Raw genomic sequence first — 25,417 nt, 5'->3', positions numbered from 1 at the left:
GAGGACATCCAGATGTACCCCATGAGGTGGCTATGAAAGCTGTCGTGATGTGTCCTCTGGGTCATGAGCAGGTCCTCAGCTCAATTGTTCACTATGTTAAGGGGTTTTCCAGGTCTCCAGGACAGCTCAGGTATCCCCAGAGCACTGAGCATTAAAGAAATGGGTAGCTTCTCCCTGCAGGATGCTTGCTATCCCAGAAGCAACTGAACCTGGTTTCCCAAAGCACAGTTAAGAGCTTTAATTACTAAGTTATTTTTTCTGCATTAGCTTTTTAACTCTAAGCTAAAATTAACCTCTTTGCTCCTCAAACTCCTGAGTTTCTATGGGATTATGACCAGTTTTATCTCAATGCTTTTCTGAAACACACCAGGCTTTAAGCTGTAGTCCTTGCACAGTAATAAGAAGCAATAATAAGAAGGTTAGGAATATCTTGCTCTTCCTGCACCAAGAGAGAAAATACCTTCTTTCTGAAGATCTATAACAGCAGTGCATGCATGCCATTATACTGTAGTAAATGGCATGAGTGTATCAATGTATAGTCTCCCAGTATGCATCTTCCTGTGCAAACTTTAAGCCCTCTGAATAGACAAGAAGTCAAACACCACTGGCAAACCAGGAGGAGCACCTGCCATTGTAGAGTTAACGATGAACATCTTAGTGACATACATAAGCAGGAGTAGAAGTTGCATAAGCCATAAATAATGTCACAAGTGATTGCTTAGCTCTGCTGAGTGCAAAATGGAGATTGTCTTTGAAGCAGCACAATCATTTGTACTACCATTGGCAACTAAATCATGTAGGTACAACCTTATGTCTCTTGCAGCATAGGTGAAACACAAACAAAAAGAGATTAATATTTTTATTTTAAATGGTTGGAAACTGCCATTCAAAAATATCTGCTGAGGGCCAAGCAGAGGGTGGGAATGATTTCATCTGACTGTCACTATGTGCAGTTGAACAGATCACCTAGGACTCTGCATGCAGTTAGTAGGGAGAAACAAACCTGAAATTCATCTGCCCAGAGGCAACTGCGTACAGAAGGCAGGGACGAATCTTGGCCTAAACTCTTTGCCTGTTATCACATCAACCGTAATAGGTGACCAGCTCAGACGAAATGCCATCTGTATTTAGGTTACTGAGTCTGACAGGGAAATGCCAAAATTATAGTCTCCTTGCCTGCCTAGGAGCCCTAAGGAAAGTCTCTGGTACAAATACCAGGCTGTTATCTGTCAACCAGACTGACCATGGCACACACATGATCAGCTGTAGGTAACTCCATGTTTTGTTTGTGCGGGAGAAACACAGAAAAAAGTTAGCAAAGGCCAGACTGGGGCTGAATCAAGCCCTTGCAACTGCATCCATCTCAGAGAGATGCTGCTTTCGTTAGCAGTGCTAAATAGATGCTACAGATCTTAGATGGCACAGATCTTGGCCATCATTTCTGCAACCAGATAGTGGCATCCTCAGCTGTCCCCAGGTGAAATACGCAGCATAGAAAATGAAATATGGGTTGCAGCGTCTGATGCACAGACTCAGATGTGAATGATCCAAATTACAAGTTCTCACATCACTTACATACCTTCACAAGTTTTCTTTCTCTAGCTTTCCCATCCACCCCTACAACTTTCCCATCCACCTTTACGTGTCAACAGAGCATTCTACAAAGCACTCTTCAACCATTCACAGAGACGCTTGTCCAATCAGAGCCTTGAGACGTTCTTTCTTCTTCTAGAGGTGTCCTTGGTTCTCATGCTGTTTATCTTGCTCCACAGCTTCTGCTCTGAACAGTTTTTTATTCCCACAATGGGTCAGTACACCCATTGCTAGAGTCAGTCCAATGTTAAAGATGGATGAATTCCCCTTTTCTTATTCACTTTATTGGCATACTTAATAAAATCACCTCCTCAGTACCCCATCTGGAGAATAAATTCCAATGATGCCTAGAAACAAATGTACTCCTTAAAGAGGAATCAGCTTCGTGCTATAATAGAAAAGATTGTCTAATCACTCCATCAGTAATTACAAAGAACAGGATATCACTAATTAAAATGTGAAAGTGTCTTATGCAGTGTACAATAAAAAAGGGTAATTAACAATCAAAGGGGAAGCCACCACCTTGGCACCAATCTGCATGAGACTATGAAAAATAATAGTACTCAGCTCTAGTACAGCAATTTTCATCTGTAGATCTGAAGGCACCCCTACGTGAGGAGATAGATATCCTGTGCACCAGTATATAATAGCTGGAGAAATCAAGGCAACTATACACAATTTGTCCATGGTTATACAGCAGGTCAGTGGCAGAGCATCCTTTTATTTTGACTCTTCACAGGTGGTGACAAGGAATTGTTCAGCATTTGAATGACAGTGATGATTTAAGGGATTTGTTCCAGTGCATATATGTATGAGCAGCTAATTCAGCCAATATTTCAATGTTAAACAGAAAGGAACAGATTTTGTTGTTACTTTGTTGGAGCTTTATCAGACTTCATGACTTTAAGGTCTATTTAATGCTGAACAGTGTATCCTGTGTGCTTAAACAACATCAGAGAGTGATTTCTTGATAGAGGGTGAAATCACAGAGAGAGTAAAACACATTCTGTAGACAGCAAAGACATGAGTCACTTCTACAATCATTTTGAAAAAAAAATAGTTTCCTTCTCCATTATTATCATCCAATCACGTGTTAACAGTGGCTGGGGAATGAACAAAATGAGGTTTCAGACTCTGCTCATCCTCTTTCCTCACACTTTATCTAAGCATCCACCATCAGTCTTTACCGGAGAGTAGATGCTGTCTCACATAACCTCAGATGTGCCTTGCCTGACTCGTTCTGCAGCTCCAGGGAAGGAGACAAGAGGAAGATTCATCTAATTTTCTTCTCTTCATCTCAGGAGCTAACCCACTGCAGTCATACTGTATGCATGAACTGCACCATCTAAAAGCTAGGCTCAGAGTGTAAAATAATGATGGCAAAGTCTGGTTTTAATGCAGGAAGCATTTCTAGCATACTTAGCCACTCACCACCCTTCTGCTCCAAAACTTTTACTGCAAAATGCCTGAAAATATAGCCTGTATTTCTCATTTCTGCCTTTTTTTAGGGGCCTTAGAAGAGGCAACTTTTTAATTACTTTCTGGGAATTAAAAAAAAAAAAAGGAACTTAAAACTAAGGAAATCATCCCAGATCAAAACCACCGTGCAGGGATTTTCCCACTGCACTTTATTAATCTTGCTAAAGCAAGGGAACTCCCTTCTCTCGCATAGCTCTTCAGGGAGTATCTCTGCTTGGTTGTGTTGGAAATAGGTGCTGTAATTGGGTTAACATGGACTCTGGTTTTTGGTCATGGTTTAACTTAGTGCCCACTGGAGACCTCACAGCAGAATGAAAAAAAAAAAAAAAAGCAATTTTTCTCACCAACAGATGAAAATAGATCAAATTATCCCGAGAGAACTAGTTAAGCTTGCTGCTCTGGAGATACTGGGGATTCTCATTTCTAACTGCTCTACATACAGTGGTCTCCCATCAGCAGCCATCAGTGCCTTCCCAGAGCTTTGATACAAGCAAAACAGGCCATGAGATCTCTCTGCTTGGGAACATTTAAAGTATTCTCTCTGCTGTTCTCAGCAAGGAAAGATCAGAACGCCAAGTGTTGAGTACAGTTCACAGGAGACCTCTACACTGGGGAACAACACTGGGAATGTGGGAACCATAAAGACACATTGATGCTCTGAGACACATTTGAATGCAATTTGCTTCTCGCTCTTGTAGTAAGAAAGAAGTGCAAAGGGTGGGGGCTACCACAGGCGTACCAAACTAGCATCTCAAAGTGGAGAGATGCCTCACTCTCTGGCATGTGGTCTCCATCCTGGTGCTGGTGACCCAGGCTGCTCTGCTGGTGACTGCGTGATATTTTTTCCCTGTTCTCTTTGTTCCAGCTGATGCAGCAGCAAGCCGCGATCATGGCTTCGGTGGCGCAGGGCGGCTACCTGAACCCCATGGCAGCCTTTGCTGCAGCCCAAATGCAGCAGATGGCGGCTCTGAACATGAATGGCCTGGCAGCTGCCCCCATGACTCCAACCTCAGGTAAGGGGCCTGAATAAATGGAAGGGGTGGCAGGAGGGGCAGGAGACCTCGAAGGACATGTTAACTGTCAGCTTGTCCCTCTGTAAGTGTTTTCTGAAATGCTGGTCTTGCTGGTAGAGGCTACCATAAGGAAGGAGCAGAGGTCAGACCAGATCATTCTGGGGGGCTGGAACAGGAGTCCTCTGCTACAGGCAGGACCAGCTGGAAGTTGGTATCTGTGTCACAAAAAAGGTGCAAAAGCAGAGCCAAAGGGATCACCAACAGTGGGCTGTTGGGCTGCCAGTGCTCCATGCTGAGCAGTGGCTGAATGCTGCAGGTGAGACCCACCAGAGATGGGATGTGATGGATTTTGCTGGAAAGAGGGAATTGTAAGACACTGGAAGAAGCTCTCAACCATGACCTTCAGCATCATCCCCTCCACAGCTTTCCCTTAGCACAATGGAATAATGACACAAAAGCACTGGAATAGGCTCCCCAGGGAGGTGGTTGAGTCACCATCCCTGGATGTGTTTAAAAACCATTGTGGTGTGGTGCTCAGGGACATGATTTAGCAGAGGGTTGTTAGAGTTAGAGTAGCATAGTTAGGTTGTGGTTGGTCTCAATGATCTTTAAGGTCTTTTCCAATCTGATCAACTCTATGAAAATATCCCACAGTGACCAGTACTGGCTTACTGGTAGTATGTATAGATGTACGAGGGATAAGTGCTCATTCTGTCATAGCCAGGTGGTCCAGACACAAACAATAACATTTGTAGTGAGATGCAATGTCATTAATGAGATGAGCTGTATTTTGGGGATGCATAAGCCTTTTCCGCTTGTGAAATAGGGCTGCTGGTACTCGGGGAAATCTGATGCTACCTGGAGTGCAAGTATTTGGTGAGAAGATTTTTTCGTAGCTGGAGTAGAGACAGGTAGTTGGTGAAGGACCCAGGCCCACAGCTGGCTGGGCTGTAGCAGAACATGAGAAGATCGTGCTGGGGAGCAGAGAATTAAACTGAGGTGTAAATAGAACTGGCTTTCCTGAAGAACAAGGAAGTCATTTGGGCAGGAGCAGGTCAAGGAAGTGGCAGGACAGGTAAGTTATTTAGTGATTGCTGGCCTAACTGAAGGGCAGCAGGGTAACAGCTGGGAAAATGGGGCCAAACTTTAAAAGAAGTGAGAATGTGGAGGGGTTTACAATATACTGCTGACTCTTAGGGGAGCAGAAGATTCAGGGGTGTAAAAGTGAAGAAGAATAATTTCTAAGGAACAGTTTAGGATAGAAATATCTCAGAGACAATGCCAGTTGTTCCTATGAGAGGTACTGGAGATGGGACTGAGTTCAGTGATGAGGCATTGCAATGCCATCATGTGAACCTAAGCACTGAGTTAACCTAAAGAGGACCAGCTCGACAACAGTTTTGAGTGAATGAGATGTGGCAGTGGTGTGCATGAGCCAGCCACGGTGCAGCTGGTGCTGGGAGAGAAGGATCTGGTTCCCTTTGCAGAGCAGATTGGTAAGAGAGCAGCCTCACTGCTAAGCACAGAGAAATCCACACAATCAGTAAAAGGCTAAGTGACACTGCAGCCAGGAAAGACACTGGATGTCAAGGAGACAAGGTGCCACAGTAGTGCAGGCTTAAGGGCTGTTCCTAATGAATCTGGTTCTGCTAACCTCTGTCTGCCAAGAAAAAAAAAAACTTTCTCCATTAACATACAGCTTATCATCTCTTTACAGTCTGTAGCTGGAACAATGTCAGCAGATACAGGATCAGATATTTATTTTTTCCTTTGCTGCTATTAAAATATAAGGTGCAGGGGGAAAAGGGGAAAAGAGAGATCTAATTCCACACCAGCTTATGAGAGCCAAGGAAAAGTGCTTGACTCAAAAATCTTACACCATACATTTCGAAATATATGTTTACATAGCGATAAATGTATAAACAATGAGTCGATGAAGCTACTGCAAATCCAAATAGAAAAGTGGCTTAATTATATGTGCACCCTTTAAACCCGCTGCTGGAAAGATTATCATATTTGCATTAGCTAGATTTGTTTTGTGTTGGTGGGAGCAGAGAGAACGTCAAACAAAGAATGCTTGGAATTCAAATGCTCTCAGGGCTTGGAAAGCTGAATCCAGGCAGTGGTTTGTGATGTCCCCACCACAAACAAGCACAGTCACTTTTGCATATAAATGTCTTGAAAATAAGCCGTTCTGTGACATAGGTGTGTAAATACTAGCATGATAGCCAAATTCTGTGCCTGCCACAGCATGCAGCACACAAAAAATATCCCGGCTCTTCTTTCGTGTAAGCTCTTTTCTGATGTGCCCACTACATTTTGGGAACTATTGTCAGAATACAGAAGAAGAAAGAGAGCTCATGTTTTTTACATGCTTTTCAGAGAACCCATGACTGGTCATTATTGAAAATAAGACGCCGGTTTAGATGATCCCTTGATCTCTTTCATGGTGGCAGATTTTGCACTCTTCTTATGACAGATTTTCAATCCTGGAGCCTATGCACTTTGGCATTATTGCAGATTTACCTTGAATGTGTAGTTTCCTTCACGAAAAACCTCTGTAATGGGTTGTGGAAATGTCCATTGACAATTATTCCTTGGGTGAAATGTTTAGACTTTGAAATGACTCCTTGTATTACCACAACACTTACAAAGCTTGTGATAAGATGCATAGAAAATGTTTCACATATGTCTGAGCAAGCAAGTCTACAACACTAGCAGCAATTTCTGAGTAGCCAGGAGATATCTGAAGCCTAAAGTGAATTCTCCTGCTGGCTTTTGTTAGCATTCAGAAAGCCAAATGGAAAATGATCATTCTGCTTCATAGCAGGATTTCCAGTCATTGAAGTATATCTTTGTTCTGACTTGGAATGAAAATGAAACATTTCAAAGTTCTCTGAAAAACAGGCATTAGAAAAAGTGTTTGGAACGTTGGAAAAAAAAAAAAAAAGAAAAAAAAAAAGAAAAAAAAAAGAAGGAGTGTTTTGATCTTTCCTAAGCAAAAGAAAAATTGTGCTAGAAAAAAGACATTGCTAGCATAGAAGTCCTAAAGGCATCGGAGGTGCTGGCTGAGCACAGCGCCTCTGAGTTTCTATCTTCAGGCCCCTCATGTTCTGAGACCATAACCTGTTTCTGATGCATTCCTAATCCAGCCTCCAGGACAGTGGGTTCCTCAGAACGTGGTCATGAGTTCATTCATGTTCATGAGTTCCCATGGGACCCGGGAACTTAATGAGCCTTGGATCCAGGCAGATCAAACAGACAAGAGACAGGATGCAACTCACCAGACTTTAACCGTACAAAAGTTATACATCCAGTGTAGTCATCTTATTTGCCTGCAGTCAATGCTGAGCAGTAGGCAGTCACAGTGGGCAATTCAGCATGGTAACTTTATGCTGTCTGCCTGTATTTTGATGGTCCCCTATCATGTTCATCTCACACAACAGTCTGCAACTGCAAGGATTTCATGTCTCTGGAAGTTTGGTGCATATTTTCCTTTTCTCCTGTCTTTGATATAATATGAGGAAAAGGTAGGTCTTCTGAGATGTTTCTGATGCTCTGCTTACTGCAAAGAGAGGATTAGAAATGAAATTCACTTTAGGCTTCCTTTCTTCTTTTCTCCTTCCTCCTTCCATGCTGTAAATCTGCACCTGGTGTAGCTTCAGAAAGATATCTCAAACTGGGGATGAAATCCACAACTGGCATGCACCACTGCCATTTGTCTTCTGTGGTGGCATTATGCCAATCTTACTGCAGCTACAGATCTGACCTCTCCAGGGGGTTCTTTATAAGAAGAAAATTAAAGAATTGCAATGAATATTCCTAAACTTCCTTATGCATGCACAAAATAGCAAGCTCAAATCCCCTGCTGCAGTTTTAGAAAACATTACTTACATTGCCTATGCAAATAAAAGAGAGATCCAGAAAAGCAACTGACATTTTAACTAGCCTTTGTGATTTGCAAGCTGATGGCATATGCTGAGAGCATTGCCTTTGGACTCAGGTTGCCACCACTGGCTCCCAGCACCACCACTGAGGCCAACACCATTTAATAAGGAAAGAGGAAGCAGCAGCTTGTCTGCTCAGGATGTAAGAAAAGAGACGAAATATTGCATGCTTCTTGGGCTGCTCAAATCAGAACATACTGAAGCAGCTCATTAATCTGTATGAGTTCTCTTAAAGCACCAGCACAGATTTAAGCAGTCATTAAAGTGGGTTATTGGACTAACCCATCATGGAGTGCTGTGATGGTGAAGAAAATTTCTGCAATTGGTTTAAAAAAAAAGGGATTCCTGCAATCAGTAGTATATCCTGACACAGGAAGATATTACTGAAGATAAGAGAGTTTAACTTCGCACCCAGACAGCAAGAGAAAAATACAATTTCATACGTATTGAAAACTCATTTTTGTTCTCTGGAAACATCCTGAATACATTTCAAGTAGCACAGACTGTCCAGTCCTTTCAAATACACATAGGAGAAAATAGTAAGGTAGCAGAGGGATTTAATTTCCCCCACAAAATTTTAAGATTTCTTCATCAGTGGGTGACAGGATTCCACCCAAAACATAATGATTAAATTGTTCCTCTGTAATAGTATTATAGCCCTCACAGGATGAGTCTGGGAAGAAATGGAGGAACACGGTTCCATAGAGGAAAACTCTAGCTTAATTTTTGCCCCTTTCCTGTGAGGAATCCCTGCTGAAACTACAAAGTCAGGTGGGGGCAAAACAGCAACGCTAAAAATCTATTGCTGTCTGTCTGTAGGCTACAAATCAACTTGCCAAACATTTTAAGTATCCCTGATGCTGGAGTTCAAAATTAGTTTGCACTGTACATGTGTATTCATGAGAGAGTGCAGAAAGAGTGGCCCTGAAAATCACTACGCCCACAAAGCTGACATCTCCAAAGAGAAACTGTAGAAAAGTGGGACTGTGAATTTGCTTTTGGTGCTAAATGATATCTAGGAAAGAAATGTCTGCTTATTAAGTCATCAAACATGTAGTACTCTGGGGAGAGAGCTCAGGAGGAATGGCAGTATTTCTGCTGTCTTGTACTACATGATGTTAGCTGTGGATCTAGTCTTAGAGATCAGGATCACCAAACAAATTTTGTCGGTTGAAAAAAGCTTTGCAAACCTTTCTTATGTTAAATGCTTTCCAAACAAAAAAGCACTGGTAAATTTAGCCTGCGATCATGTGAGTGGTTGCTTTCTCCATGAGAAAGCTTGGAAGATTTTTCTTTTCTTGAATTATCATAAGGTTTCTGAGTGGTGGTGATTGTTGTTGCATCAGGAGCTTTCCCTACGTAGTTATTGCTTCCAGTACTCATCAGCTTTGACTTTGTGTTCTTCCCTCCTTGCAGGTGGAAGCACGCCTCCTGGCATAACTGCACCAGCTGTGCCTAGCATCCCATCTCCCATTGGGGTGAATGGTTTCACTGGCCTCCCGCCGCAGGCTAATGGGCAGCCCGCCGCAGAAGCCGTGTTTGCGAATGGCATACACCCTTACCCAGGTAAGCCAGACCACTGCCATACCCACAGCCTGCTTCATCAGTGTTAGGGAAATGTCTGTAGCATCAGCTGCTTCAGAAGGATTATACCCTGTACCAGGCAGTGTGCGCTAATTTCCAAAACAATTGCTGCATTCAAACCCTCTAGCCTTACCAGGGCTGGTGACTGAAGCCAGTTCAGCACATCCACATAACAGGCTCAGCTTCATCCTATCATGTCACACCATTGGAGACAGCTGATAGGGTTCGTAGACTGCAACTAGCTCAAAAAATGCAAGTCCTGACGGGGTGATTTTGAAGTCAGAAATGAATGAAGGAGATTAAAGAATATGTATCTACCTCTGTGCCCATACTTAACAGATATACGGACAATGTGAGGCTGTAATCACCAAGAACTTAGGGATTTACAAGTCCTTAATGTGGACTTACATTTTTCTAGCTTTCTCAGGATTTGATAAAGACTTCTGCTTCAAGCTGGAGCTGGAAAGACATTTCTTACCAGTGACCGTATATACACTAATAATACCAATCACAACAATATAATTTAAATACATTTTACTAATTGATCCTAGCTACTATCTGGCAAAGGCATATTTTACCCTGGAACACTCAGATTAATCTAATCTGTCAAGAAATCAGACAGTTACTCCAACCAAAAAGCCCACAAACACCCTAACAAAAAAATTCTTTCCACCTCAACCTGTCCTGAAAACTCATAAGACTCGATATCACTGGGAACTTTATGAGCTACAAGGAAAAAAATCTCGTAACAAAGAAGTACAAAAGTCTTGCCTAGTTGCTGCTCAAAGTCACTGAAAGAACATCTGTGGATACATCAAAGGAAAACCCAGAAATATCAACAGTATTGAAAAAATAGCTATAATTTCCCCCCCACACACATATCTTATAAACATTTAGCCATGAGTTGAACTTTAAGCAGAATTGAAATCGAGGAACTCACTGTGTTAAAATTTAGGCATGTATATATGTTTGTAGCAGTGTAGAGGGAGGAGTAGTCTTGGCAGCTAAAGGAGGCATCAGAAGATCGGATGAAGCCTTAGTGGGCTAGTGAACTCAGCCATAACAGCAGGAAAGAACTCTATCTTTAAGGTGATATATTTATTGATTCCTCTACCCATTTAAGTATTTACCTTTTTTGCCAGCCTATCATTGCTCTTTTTATCCACTCATTTCTATGTCATTTTTTTTTCACTGCTTTGTCTAGCTCCTCTTGGCTAATTGTCCACGATCCATTACTGCAAATATCAGAGAAAATATGATATTTCTAGATGAATCATAATGGCTTGAGCTTTTATTACTATCTCTAAATACCCCCATAATTAAAGAAAACTTTAAGTTAGGCATTTCATCCAATATTATATAAAAGTCAATGGCCTTAATCTGATTCTCCCTGATTTTGGAGAGGCTTTCTCAGCGAGCAGTCCATAGTAAGTCTATGCACAAACATCAGAAGCATAACATACTGAAAGGTGAAAGTCATCTTTGCTTCTCTTCTCTTCAGGCAGAGAGTATCCCCTCTGCCAGAAAATCTGACATGCAAATATTTTATTTTGTACAACATTTGGATTTATCTCAGCATGTTTTCAGCAACACATTGGTCTTTCCTGGTGCTCAACTTTCCCTCAACTCAATGACATCCTAAGTGATAGCAGAGGTATAAAGTGGTCAGCCAAGCTTTCACCTCTCGTTTTATTTCTGCCTGTGCCCGCTAGCAGTAAATCTCTTACAGCAAGTTCTTTGTAGCAGGTTGTGTGTAGGACAAGGCATGTTTATGCTCCATCTTATTCTGTTCTCCTCCTAATGAGCATTTATGCACTCACCAAACTTTACTCCTTGCCACAGGCTTTACTGAGGCCTGGAGCTTAGCAGCATTAAAAAAAAAAAAAAAAAAAAAAAAAAAAAGGATTAGACATCTATATGGATAATGAGAACATCCACAGTCACATTAGACTGGATAAAAATGTAGAAAGGACACAAACCTTCATGCTTTATTATATAATCCAACCACTAATTGCTTGGGGTTAGAAAAAAATTTTCATCACTGGGCAGCTTATTCCATCATTGTTCATTATAGGATTTTTTGTACATTACTCTGTAGTATATCTGTTATTGGCACTGCCCTGTGGTTCTGCATTTCTAAATGCAAGGATAGAAATAAAATATTAAAGCTGCGCATTCAATCGCACTAACGGTATAGAGAAAGAAAAGAACATGCCAGTGCCATCCAAAGTCAGCATCTTACAAACAATTTTCTTTTATGATATATCTCTCATTCTAAAAGTGGCCAAGAGTGCTGCAGTATTATGTATGTTACCATAGTAAGCTATGGTTATGACTTGCCATATATTGTTTAATGCCTGAATTTTGCTCTTAGATACTTTTTCATACCCAACAAAAAAAACCTGAAATGTGGGTTCAGACCATTATATCCTGTAGCAGAATGCGCTTTGTTGCTTGAAAATAGCAAAGCAGGACAATCAAAATCTGTAGAGGGATGACATCCACATCATTCAGTCCCAAATAAATCTCATTAATTGTGCAGTTTGTCTACGCATTCACCTTTGTGTCTAGCTATAATATTTTTGATGTTACATCTATGCAACTCAAGAACTCCACAATCTTTGCACTATAAAAGCAGGTGCAAATTATGTAATTGTATTTACCCTGTAGTTTCACTTTTTTTTCTGTCTTACCCTATCCTCTTTTTTTAATATTGCCTTTGTCTGGAGCAGGGACATCTGGGTCAGTCTACTGAAACCCCTGTGGATTTGGGGCAAAGGCAAGAATAAGTCAAACATCCCTACTCACCAAGCCCCTAATCATAGCCCCGGATCCTGCAGGAATTCTCTCTTTCTGTGACTTCCACTTGAGTTACAGATCCATGCAGTACCCCCAGAAAATAATTCCTTGCAGACAGCTCTTTGCAAGCCATGCTCTCACCCTCTCCAGTACATAATGCCTCTCACTGCACTTTTGGGCATGGACAGAATCAAAAGGGAGAAAATATTTCTTCTCCTAGTACTATGAGTCCCTCTGGATATTTGGCCCTGTTGTGCTAATGCCTGCCCCTTAGTCTTCAGCTTGCAAAACTATTGAATATGGCAATGTGTCACAATATACAATGGGGACAATGAGCATAATCTGTTGTGCCATGATATGGTGAGTCACTTTGTAGTAGTGCAAGGGCATTTGCCACTTCAACATTAGTCACAGTAATAGGGATTGCTCTCTTCTGCCTACATTCTTTGGTTATCAAGAGCCCAGTGCCTCTCTTGTAACAGTGGAGATCATCTGCACTGGTTTCTGCTATGTTTTACACCATCAGCACTCTGCTCTCCAAAAACAAGTTCCTTTCATTACTGGATTGCATTATGAGGGTCTAGATAAAATGCTCCCTGCAAAAATAAAACCTCCTTGGGAAGAGGAGGGGAGAAAATGGGAGATCAAAGGGCAGTGAATGGAAAAGACAGAAGCAGCTCTCACAGGATCAGTGACACAAAAGGACAGAACTAGAAGAGGGCACTGAGCAGAGCACTCAGAAGAGAGCAAGTGATGCCCAGAAGGGAAGCATAAAGATATCCCATAGTACCCAGTGGGATGTCCAGCTTTATTAGAGCCAGGGGTGAACCCAGTGGTAGGGCAGCACTGGGGTGCCTCAGATGGAGAATGCTTTGCAGGACACTGGTTTCTTTAGTGCATTTAGTCTGAGCTGTAGTTACTGAGAACTACAAAAGATTTCCCTTAGTTCTTCATAATTCTCTATAAATGTGTTGCCTCATTCACTGTTCTCAGGCTCACAGTATTACTGTTCCTGACTGCCTGCTGCTGCCAGGAACAGCTTTATATATCCTCACTGCAGATACTGCAGAAGTTCCTCCATTCGCCTTTGCTTTCTCAATGTGTATATGTCTGGGTTAGTGAGACAGCAAGCTCCACTTGATACCCTGCATAGGGTGCAGTCCTCTCTGGTCTCAATAGACCCCTCCTAGTGATATTAGCCAGAATCAGGCACTCGTTTGTACAGACAGAAAAAGGAACCAACTTCCACCACCACACTGCATGCATTTCAAAGTTATCAGAGGATGTGACTCACGAGAATAAGAAAAGAGCAAGAACAAGAAAAGAATAACAAAACCACCTGTAGAAAGGTCCAGTCCCCATAACATTCAGTCCAGTCATACACCATGTCCTAGAAAATACCTGGCTCAGCAGCCCCTAGGCTTAGTTACTTGCTGTGGGAAATGTTTGGCTTTGTTGTATTTGTCCACCATAAATCCCGAGATGAGCTTTCACTTTCATATTTTGTATCAGCAGTTTCAAAAGTGCAACAGTGAGCTCCTGAAACATCATTATGACTGGAAAGCATTTATTTGACCCATTTGTAACAATCTGCCACGTGCCATAAACCACGCTTTACTGGTAAAATAAATAAGTGAAGGAATGCACTCATTAAAAATATAATAACAAGTTGCCATCCTCAATTGTAGTCTAAGCTACTTTAATGATGCTGTGTACTCCGAACAATCACACTGCAGACATAATGAATGAGGTTGTTTAAGGCAGTTGTGGGAGCCTTTTCAGAGCCAAAGCGTCTTCTCCTCTGATCTGGAAGAAGGTGTAAATACAAAGCAGGAACTTTACTGATTTTCAGAGGAGAAGCACCTAAGTGAGTTAACACCTTGAGGGGTTTTTTTCGGAGGTCGCTTAAAGTAAGCTCCCAAAAACATGAAGTTAAGTGCTCCATTATGTTTAAAACCTGACCCTGATTTATATGTTTATGAGATCAGGCAATGGTAGAGAAGTCTGGTCCTGGCTCTGTTGCTGAATTAGTAAGTCACCTTGGCCAGCCACCTCCACCTTGTGACATTTCCAATTCTTCTGCTTTTTTTTTTTTTTTTTTTTTTTTTTTTTTTTGCTTTGTTCATTGGAAGCTCTTCATGGCCAGACATGACTCTTACTATCTTGTCTCAGCAGAAGACCAATTTTGGATGGGGTTGGAGGCAGGCCTATAAGGAAAATTCTAAAGATAATTCTGATTTCCAGTGATCAGCTATATGAATTTCATAGTAAGTTCCTTTGTTGTCCCAAACAAGCATCTGTACTATACCTGAGATTGTTTCCAACTCACATGATAGAGCGGGGGAGCTCCCCTGATGTGAACAGAAACAGGCAGTGGGACAACATATCTTTGACTGAATGGTGTCCAGTCCCTAAGTGGCAAAACGAGACTATAAAACACAGAATCAGTCTCTGTTTTCTGCCGGATCAGCACATTCTTTCTATTATTGCAGTTATTGTTGTGTCTGAATACCTAATTAATTACAACAGTAAACGCTGGCTTCTTTAATCACAGCATCAGCTGTCCTAATCAATCTTAATAATATGGGATCTGTACTATGGCACCCATGAATTTTAATCTACATAAATTTCTTAAGACCTCTCACAAGCTTGTTGTACGAAATGATGTAATTATGGCTATAGATTAGGCCTGTAGAGAGTGATTTAAATTGGATTTAAGAAGGTGAATAGAGCCCTCCCACTCAGTTATTTATTTATTTATTTTAATCCTACCCTTCGCACAGATTTTTTTGCTATCATTTTCTTCCCCTCCCCAACAGCCCTGCCACCCTCTGATCACCCTCCATCCCCATCTATCTCCCAGAGGCTGCAGTGACAGAGCTGTATTCCTGGGGGAGATATAAGACACCTCTGGGACTACGAGAGGAATTAATGGAAGGTGTAGAACAAAAAGTTGTGGATGCAGGTGATAACATGTTTTGGTAGACCTTTGCAGGGAGTAGTGCTGGAAAACAGGGTGAAATAGATGAAATAAAGCACGGCTGCCAGGAAATGCAATTACTGAAATGAAATAAAATGTGTTGAGGGGAATATCATGCACGTGTAAGGCTTGCTTATTCCTTCCACCAAAGTGAAATCTTAGGGTGTTTAGGGGGCCTCAACTGTGCCAGACCCTGCTTTTGTCTTTTAGGGGACCTGAGCACTTTGTTTCCAGGCAGTAACCATCATCTTATTTCCTTACCACTTCCTCTAGCTTCAGTGCAATTCTTCCTGATCTACACCACTGAGCAATCACAGCAGAGTTCTGCCCTTTCTCCTACAACCATTTCCACCTGCTGTACACACATAATAGCTCCGTTGCCGATTCCACATGAGGTTACAGGCATCTCAGGAGGCACTCTTTATAGAGTATCACTTAAACTGATTTTATTTATTTTTAACAGCATGCTTCTTGCTGCCACCTCCATTCTTTCATTGTCTGACTAAAGCTAAATGCCAGGTCTAACACTAGCTGAACATCCCCTTAAAAGTTGGACTTAAATCTAGAGTTATATGAGTAGTAAGAAAGCTTCCTGGTTTTAATTTTAAAGCAGTGGTATTTCATGCTGACTTGGGAAATCATCCTTAGTTTTTGGCATCGGGCAGAGGATTCCGAAAGTGACATTAACGGATCTACTTTCTTTGAAGGACTTGGGAGTCATTTCTTGACTTCTGCCTAATGAATAAGTGCTGCCTTAGTTAAATTTATATTTATGGCCATATAGTAGGTCATTGGCTTGTTTTATGTCTCCAGGTTTATGGAAGGTTATCTGCTGTGGTCACCTTGTGGCATCTTGGCCAGGATTGTCTTGCAAAGCGACAATTGTATCTGAGCAGAATTTTTCCCATGGAGATATGGAAATTATCAAATTAATATAGAAGCTATGTCCAGGGATACGTCTCTTGCCCTGAGCTGCCAAATGAAGTTACTATTAGCATCTGTTTTCACAGTACACCTATAGCTTGCCCTGGCAATGCCAGATCTTCAGTTTCTGGAAAGCACATCTATGCTAACTTCAGTGGGGCTGACATGATTGATACTTGTTCCCTGGCCTCTCAGAGCCTCTCTGCTTTTTTCACTTTATTTCACCAGATGATCCTCAGCATGTACATTACATCATGTAATAAAGAGCTGAGAGAAAGGCTAAGGATGCAAAAAGTTTACCCTGCCTCTGAATTTGGTCTGTCATTTTCCAGGGATGTCGTAATTATTAGTTGTCACCACACCAACTAATATTTACAGTAATAGAGAAATTGGGTAGGGAAAAAGGGTTCCTGAGATAAGGTAACTCTCCTTTCTCAATGGAGCATGATTATATTGTCTGCATCTTATGAAGGAATAAAGCAACTTTGTCTCCTGATCTCCTCGTGTTGAGACAAAGAAGTGACTCATATCTCCCCATCACTTTGAATTTTAGTATGTGATATGTTCCAGTCTACAGTAACAAGCAGCCCCTGCGTTAGTTCTAAATCGTGGGTCCCTTGTACATCTGAGCCCCTTCTGAACTTCACACAGGTCATTAATACATAGGAGGGCTGTCACTTTACTGAACGCAGTATGGCCACAGCTTCCATAAATGTTTAATCTGTGCCTAGAAGTTTCTGGACCAATACCAACCATTAGCTTCATCTACACTACAGCTGGAAGCACGGGCAGTTATGCCCTTCACTAAGTTAAATTCATCCAGCACAGTGAGCATGGCAGTCCAAGCTACCTTAGCTTTGCACTGGGACACCCAGCCTGCCCTGAGTCTGTGTTCCCTGTACCCCCTGGCCTTGCTGGCCAGCACAGACATTTCAGTACATACATTGTACTGAAATTACATCTTCATCTGCTTCAGAGCTAAGGAAGATGAGTTCATCAGTGAGCAAAAGTCATCACTTTTGTTTTTAAGAACTCCCAAGTTGAGATCCTGCAATTGGTGACCCACCACAATTGCATTTCCCAAGTAGATAAGATAGGTTGTGAGGGTCTGAATAAAACAGAGATACGCAGATTGGGTTTCTGCCTCCACATGTCATCTGGTGCTGCAGCCCAAGGGTGCTTTTTTCTTACTCCTTTCCAAGTACATCCAGAGACTCTTTGGCCACTGCTGCAGTCCTGCATGTCAAACCAGCTGTAAATACCTGGCATTTCCTTTACTTATGAGTATATGGTTTTCAATTTTGATCAAAACCGACTGAATCAAGGGAGAGTTTTGCTACTGACTTCTAAAGATATCTCTTTAAATATCTCTATCACCACCAGCCCGACTATCACCATTGCCCTTAACCAATTTTAGATTGTTAGAAGTTTCCTCCTAGCTTTTGGTTTCGCTGCAATCACCTACAATATCCTCATCTTCATCTACATTCTTAGAAACATCATGATTCCCATCAGGGGCATCTGAGAACTCTTCACAAAATGCTTCAGACTTACTACAGTCTCTGGTTGATGCTGCATGGTCTAGTTGTATTGGTTCAGCAATAACTGAAGAGTTATGGTGCTTGACTTCCTGAATGCCAGTGTCCTCATCATTAGCAATGTTATCCTCTTTCTTCTCTGCCTCTTCTGGAGTTTCCATGATTTCCTTCACTGCAGAGGAATTTAAGCTCTGATCATACTCATTTTCCAAGTCACTGCAGTCTTTGCTGATCAGCTGAGCTTCAGGAAGTACACTGTATTATATGCCTCAGATTGTGGGCACTCAGTACTGCACTGATTTCCATCATACAGCTCTTCATCATATAAGTCACTATTTGACGTTTATTTAAGTAAAGACTTAAACACTGGGTCTTCCCTCAGAGTCAGTGGAGAGCTTTCACTTGGGAGCAATAGATGGTTTGGGACTCCTAGACATAGAATTTGGGTTATGAAGAATGTCAGTCCTTGGCATTGAAGGAAAAAATTTGGAGACAACTACTGAAGAAAAGTGACCAATAACTTCTTGTTTTGGTGCTCGTGGTTGCTTTGTAGTTTCTGGAGAAAAGAGAGAAAATCATGATAGTCAACTTGCTGTCTTATTAAAGCCACCAGTCTATATTCTACAGTAGACTTTATCTTATACATTACACTTTGTCTTTTATAAAGCTGAACCAATAAAAGGCCTGTTCTGAAGAGAGAACTGCTACAGGAGAGAATATGTACTGTGCTTCCATGTGGCACTGCAGCTATTCCAGGGAAGGTGGTGCTCATGAACTGGGTTAGAGTTAGGATACTATGGTTAGGATGAGGTTGGACTTGATGATCTTTGAGGTCTTTTCCAACCTGAGCAATATTATGATTCTGTGATTCTGTGGTTTAGGGTCAAAATGAAACAAAGGCAGCCCCAGCTCAGCTGGAGAGGAAAAGGTATACAGCTGCAGAGCCAAAAGTATATCACACAAGTTGAGTAGCTTGAATACTTGCCTGTGCAACCTGCTCTAGGCAACCTGCTTTAGCAGAGGGGTTGGACTAAATTATCTCCAGAAGTCCCTCCCACCCCCTATGATTCTGTGATTCTATACACTACAAGCCAGGAAGTCATTCTTACTGATGAAACAGACTCTTGTGAAAGAAACTCCCAGTTAGATACACCCCCAAAGTCCTAAAAATGTAGGCAAATAATGAACTCTAAAAGCTCTGTGTGAGAGGGAAAAAGACTGTGCTTAAATGCTTGTTGTTCCAAACCCTTTAAATAAAGATTTGCCCAGTTTTATTATTTAATCTTAAACGTGAACCGTGATATGCAGTGTATATTTCCTACAGTGAATGGCTTGGTTACAGTGGTCAGAATATGGTTCCAAAGACAGGCAAGATGCCAAAGGATGGGGTAAGGAGAGCAACTCATCAATGAATCAGGAGGCCCTGTTCAGTTTCTAGCACTGGCACAAAGGCCAAACAATGTAATGCTCCTAAAGCTGCTGAAACATGTTCTCTCTGAAAAAGTGGCCAGCCCCACTGGGATTTAATCCATGTTAAAACTGTAAGCCCAAAGCTCAGTCCAGGAAAAGATGTTTAACTGTGAGGAAGATTTTACTCTGATCCAAAACAAAATTAGAAGTGGCAGGTTTCCTTCAGGAAAAGCAAAGACTGTAAAGCCCAAGAATTCAGAATATAGCTTATTTGGAGGTTTTTGCCAGTGTCCTGTTTGGGCAGGATACAGCCTCAACTGTAGCTGGGGGAACGGACAGTTTCTACACGTGCATGCCTAAGGCAATAAAAAATGAAAAGGACCACAGTTGAATAGATGTTATGCCATGGTTTTTCCTATATCTACAAAGAGGCAGGCATTGCCAATTGTCAGCGTGTCAAAGAAAGAAAGTGCATACCCAAGTCCATTGTCAGCTTTTACACTATCTTTCTGCATGGCCTGCAGACTGAGCCATGTCATGGACACATTGTTGGAATGGACACACTGGATGAAATGTTCCCCAGCCAAACTGCTATCATGCAGGACATCAGTCAGGTGCTCTGTACCAGCCTGCACAGCCCAGCAGCTCAGGCTCCTTCTACAGCGTGCCCTCCTGGAGAGCTGATTTGTGGTTTCTGACAGGCATGACCTTCTGATCCAACTAGACTAATCCAGTGCAGAGAACAAAAACACTGTGAGTGTATCTCTGAGCAACAAAGAGGATTTCTTTGTTTAGCTCTATAAGCAGGTGGATGCCACCAAGAAAGGGCAGTTGCCTTTAGGGCAGACACAGCAGATCATCTCCTTTGCTTCAGACTTCAGTACTGTGGCTCTTCTATAAAGATTTGCTCCCTCTACCACATTTCCTTTTTTATTTTCATCAGGATGTTCCTTCTATCAGAAAGCATATAATCTTGGTCTTTTTAGAGGGTTCAAGTTAGTAGGAACCATTCTCCCAAAGGAGTTCAGGAACTGCTGTGTCACTCAGCCTTTTGTAACCATCAGTTTTCTTCTACAGCAATATGTTCAACAGCCTGTTTTTAGAAGGAAACAATTCTGAACAGAGATTAAAAAGAACAGACTTTAGTCACTTCCTTCTTCAAGAAGACGAGTAAAAGGAGAAGAGATTTTGTGTTTTGCAAGCATTTCTTATAGTTTCCTGGAGCATCTACACTTTAACTTTACATCTCTATGATGCTTCTACTGATCTCTAGAGGTTTTAATGAATTCTCCTCATGTTCTTTTGTATGAGTGAAAATCCTTACGGTAATGCAGTTTGCTTTCCTGTTTTACAAAGATGCTGTAGGACCTGCCAAAAGTCAGATAGCAATTCAACCCACCAACATCCAGCCTAAGTCTACAGTCCCTCCTGTTTCTTCCTGTCACCACCCCTGGAGATCTAGTTATATCGTAAGAATAGGAGCCTCCAAGACTTAGCTAGACAGTTGTATTTCTCGCTTCCATGTTTGTTCTTGGTCTTAGCCTTCCTCTTTGCATGTGGGGAGATAAGTATACTGGGAGACCTTACAAACCATCATGATCAATGGTAATCTTTGACATGAAGGCAAATCTGTAATAGTAACAGTTACAAAGCATTTTGTCTGTTTTCTTCAGATCCATAGCACTCGTTTGCCACCTAATCACGCATTTTGGCATGTAGCCAGTCTCTCTCCTTGGGTAGGTCAACATCTACACACCCTCCAAGCCTTTTCCACCAGCCTTCTTGTAGGAAAGAAGAAAGTGGGAAGTGGAGGGGGGAAGCAGCAGCTCCCTAAGGGAACATCCTAAAAGTACGAAGCCAGAGGGATTGCATAAATGTAGAACTATGCAGCACCAATAAATACAAATTAAACTCATAACAAGAAGTGAAATATTAGGGCCAAGGTGACATTTGGACTGGAGGTTCAGCCAAGCTTTGCTTTAAATATTTTATTGCTGCAGATAAAGAAAGAGCTTATCCAACACGTTTCTCTCTCTCTCTCTCTCTTTCTCTTGCTCTCTTTTTCTCTCCCTATCAACCAAAGGGGAAAAGGAAAAAAAAAAATCTTAACTAGCTTTGGTTGTATTTGAGCTACACTTCAAAGTTTCACAAAAATAAACAGTTTTAAGGGGGAGGAATGCACACTTGTAAAGGGAGAAAATGCACTTTGAAGCCAGCAAGGGACTGTGTGCTCTACGTAGAGATTCACAGCATCCTGCCTGGAGCAGACAAGCAGTGTCCCCCTCCCCTCCAAGGAGCCTCTCCTCCCTTCGAATGGGGCTGCCTGGCAGCAATGGGTCTTTTGAAGGAACGTCAGGATAGCAGGAGCCAGTGCTTTGTTCTCTTCTCCTTCCCCCTGCTATGCCCCTGTTGTTTTCTGCTCTGATTGAAAGTTTCATATGCCGGTAGCTGTCACTGAGATCTGAGTCTGCACAGCACCTAGCACAGCATCAGTCCTGGATTAGGATGTGGGCTCTTTGGGGTTGACTGCAGCAATGCCAGTAATCTACATGATTAGAGGCGGGCTCTGAAATTTGAGAAAGGTGGAGAAGGGGTTGTTTGCCCTGCGCAAAGTCACACACGGAAGTGCAAAGCTTGGGGACAGAGCCTTCCTGGACATCATGGGGCGTCTGCACCCACCAGTCCTGTCTTTAGAATGAGTGAGATGATCCACTGCTAGGACATCAGCCTTTGGGTTTGTCTGTCTCACAGCAAACATTTCTTAGGGAAAAGAAAGGGTGAGCTGAGGCTCTGAATGTGTTGGGCCCAGAGCAGAGGAGCTGAGGGGAGCTGATGGCTGCTGCAGCTCCTCACAGGGAGCGGAGGGCAGCGCTGAGCTCTGCTCTGTGTGATGACAGGGCCCGAGGGAACGGCATGGAGCTGTGCCAGGGGAGGGCCGGGGGTTGAGGAAAGGCTCTGCACCAGAGGGCAGTGGGCATGGAACAGCCTGCCCAGGGCAGCGGGCACGGCACTGAGCTGCCAGAGCTCAAGAGGTGTTTTTACATCACTCTCAGATATGTAGTTTGAATTTTGGGTGGTCTTGTGTGGAGGCAGGAATTGAACTCAATGATCCTTAGGGTCTGGTTCGAGTTGGGATATTCTCTATTTCTCTCTTCTAATCCCTTATTTCCTTCTCTATTCTGTCTCCACAGCACAGAGCCCCACTGCAGCAGACCCCTTGCAGCAAGCCTACGCTGGAGTGCAGCAGTACGCAGGTCGTTAGTATTAACACTTTCTCCCAGTAAACCTTTTTCTTCTCTAAATTCTGTAAACACACCTAAGGGGGCTGTGGGAAGGGAGGTGGATCCTGAGATGGGGACACCTGACAGACCTTCAGATTCAATTTGCAGTAGTCATGAAACCAAATCTAAGGACCCAGAGCCTCCCTAAGGAGGCAGCCACCTCTCATGAAGCACTGGGGAATGGCTCCCACTGAGCTTTACCTTGGTGCAGCTTCACTGACAGAACTGGGTCAGGCCTCCCTAGAACGTACAACGAGCAAGTGGAAAATCAGGCCGCTTGGTTTGCAGCCACTTTGTGTTACAGAAGATCTGGGGGTCTCCTGAGTGCTGCAGTGAGTAGGGCAGGTGGGCAAACAGACCCTGCCGAGCCACTGCAACTGCGCCTGGCAGGGCATCAGTGTATGTCTGCACCCACCCATCCTGTAGGGAATGTCTGAACTCTGCTGGTTGTGCATGTGTGAGACACCCCGGCACTGGCTAGCTCTAGTGTGGCTGGAGATACAGATTCGAGGCTTGTCTAGCTGCATATACTCCTGGTTTCCCAGCAGCTTCTCCATGACTTCCAGTGGGCAGACCTCTCTCACTCTCACGTCTCTGTGTATGCTGAGCAGCTCCTTTGCAGTTGATGGACTGACACCAGCCAAAGTGACCTGGTGCAGACCATGACCCTGCTGTGTTCAGCCTCCCCTTGCGAGGTGTCCATGGCCAACACTGCAAGGAAGCTGCCACCTCAAAGTCATTATTTCCTGTGGTAACTGGAGCAATCATAGGCTCCCGCTGAGGAATGGCTATTATTTCATGTCAGTGCTGTATCTGGAAACTTAATTTAATTCTCCATGTAGGGCTTCATTTGCCGGTATTTTAGTTATTGTCATTTATTGCTTGTGAGGTTTGATAGATGGGAAGCAGCTCAACCCTTTGAGCTGTTAATTAACCCCTCTGCACACACATGGCCCCTATCCCCCTCTCTCTGGGCTCGCAGGCGACCCGTACTCTGTATTTTTAGCAGCAAGGCACATCATCTACCATCTGTGGTATTGAATGGCTCCCCTTGTCTGCTTGGTGGGGGAGCTGAGGTGGGGAAAATTGTTTAATTGCTGCACACTGTTTCCACTGTGTTTGTGTAGAAGACTAAGTGTCTACAGACGTGAAAGGAAATGTATATCTGAGAATGCATGCACAAGTGTGCTTCTGTGCATATTCTGTATAGAGTAAGAGAGAGTGGGAATACACAAGAGCTGTTGTTATAAGCATGTGTATAAATCAGAGTGCAAAAGAAAAACATGGGCATGGGCTCTGCGCATGCCAGTCAGCACAGGCAGCAATACATTGAGTTCAAGAATGAGTGTTTTTCTTGTTCTTCCTGGGATGGTTACCCATCTCCGGTGGGGGAGATCTCATGGATCTCCATTTAGACTGCCATTTAGATCACATCGCTGTTCCTGGTGCTTCTGCTACAAAGTTGAAAGAAGAATGGATGCTCAGAGATGAGTGCTACTATCTGAAGCACCACAGTGACACTTCTATTATATCTCGGCCTATATGAGGTGTCTAAAATACAAGGGGAAAGCCCGTCTCCAGCTTCGTGTGATTGTTTGATGTGAAAGTTTCTTGCTTCCCAGAACTGAAATCTATCCTTTTCTTCGCTCCCTTTCTTTTCTCAACAGCTGCTTATCCTGCTGCTTATGGCCAGATTAGCCAAGCGTTCCCACAGCCACCTCCCATGATACCACAGCAACAGAGAGAAGGTGAGTGAGTGGTCTGTTGTTTTCGCTGCACCCAGCATGCCATCCCCTCCACACTGGTTCCCCTCCTCATACACCTAGAGAGCATCCATTAAATGCCCCATTGCTTTGAATCCCTGGTCCACTGAGTCTTTTTTCAATTTCCATATGTGGCGTTATTGGCACACTGCAAACATCCTCATGGGAAATTCCTGCCAAGATCTCCTAAGATCCCAGGGAGAGGAGCATGCTGATGTGCATGGGCCATGGAAAGGCCTGTTAGCAATGTGGGCAATAACACCCAGTGCGGATTGTTAAAGACAGCCAACAAGAGTAATTGCACTGGAATAAAGAATTTAATAGGAAACAAATAATGGTGATCCTTCATTAGAAGCCAGTAATGTAATTTCAGACACCTGCTATTAAGTGGAGCTGATCTAGTCCTTTCAGCATCCCTGGAAACACAAATCAGCCCTTTTAGAGAGTAATATCTGTATGAGGATGAGATTATTCATGTAGCAAAGATACCTGTTTCTTTACACTGACTACAAGAGGAGCCTGACTTATGTACATGGGACAGGATAGTTGCACTGGAGACAATGAAAGCGTGGATAGATGAATTTCCCACTGTTGCATGTGATTGTTTTGGGAGGGATCTGCATCATGTAATGCATAGCAACCAAAGACTTCCTTTAATGAAGAGAGGAGTCATTTATGTTTGCTTTACAGCTAGTAGAAAACAGTAGGAATCTCAGAGGCAACCTGGGGCTCAGATAGCCCCAACCATCCTCCACTACACTCTTTGGACAAGAAACTACTTACCTGAGTGAGGCATTTAAGTCAGGTACTTCAGCTTTGTGTAGGGACCCTCATTTTAAATAATTATATTTCAACTTTTACTCGTTACTAGATCACTAATTCAGATATATTCTATATGTGTTATTATATATATAATTACATTTAATATTTTAATACAGTGTAACAGTCAGAACAAAATGAATCAAGATTAGACTATCAAACTAAAACATCCTGATGGCCTAGAACTACTTTGGGGGAGAAATCTCATTTTATGAGAAAATTAGAAATGTCAGCAATTCGATCTAATTTGGAATTAATTTTTTTCTGATGTCAGAATTTCCTGGGGA

The 25,417-nt window shown here is 42.6% G+C and overlaps 1 protein-coding gene across 12 annotated transcripts in view; it reads left to right on the top strand.

The window, feature by feature from the left end:
- The window catches only part of CELF4 (CUGBP Elav-like family member 4), a 716,519-nt gene that overhangs the window by 640,064 nt on the left and 51,038 nt on the right, over window positions 1-25,417 (top strand). For 8 of the 12 annotated variants that reach the window (XM_090131195.1, XM_031602618.2, XM_031602612.2 and 5 more), the window contains exons 7-10: window positions 3,938-4,085; window positions 9,449-9,598; window positions 22,459-22,524; window positions 24,216-24,296. In XM_090131195.1, the coding sequence (XP_089987321.1) occupies window positions 3,938-4,085; window positions 9,449-9,598; window positions 22,459-22,524; window positions 24,216-24,296 (445 nt within the window). The remainder of the gene's footprint in view (window positions 1-3,937; window positions 4,086-9,448; window positions 9,599-22,458; window positions 22,525-24,215; window positions 24,297-25,417) is intronic. The other 4 variants (XM_031602613.2, XM_031602625.2, XM_090131197.1 and 1 more) reach the window with 1 other exon arrangement.

Source organism: Phasianus colchicus, chromosome Z (assembly GCF_987193195.1).
Source record: "Phasianus colchicus chromosome Z, bPhaCol1.hap1.1, whole genome shotgun sequence".
In the NCBI taxonomy this organism is placed as follows: Eukaryota; Metazoa; Chordata; class Aves; order Galliformes; family Phasianidae; genus Phasianus; species Phasianus colchicus.
The sequence above is the reverse complement of the archived record's forward strand: the minus strand, read 5'-3'. Positions and strand labels throughout refer to the sequence as shown.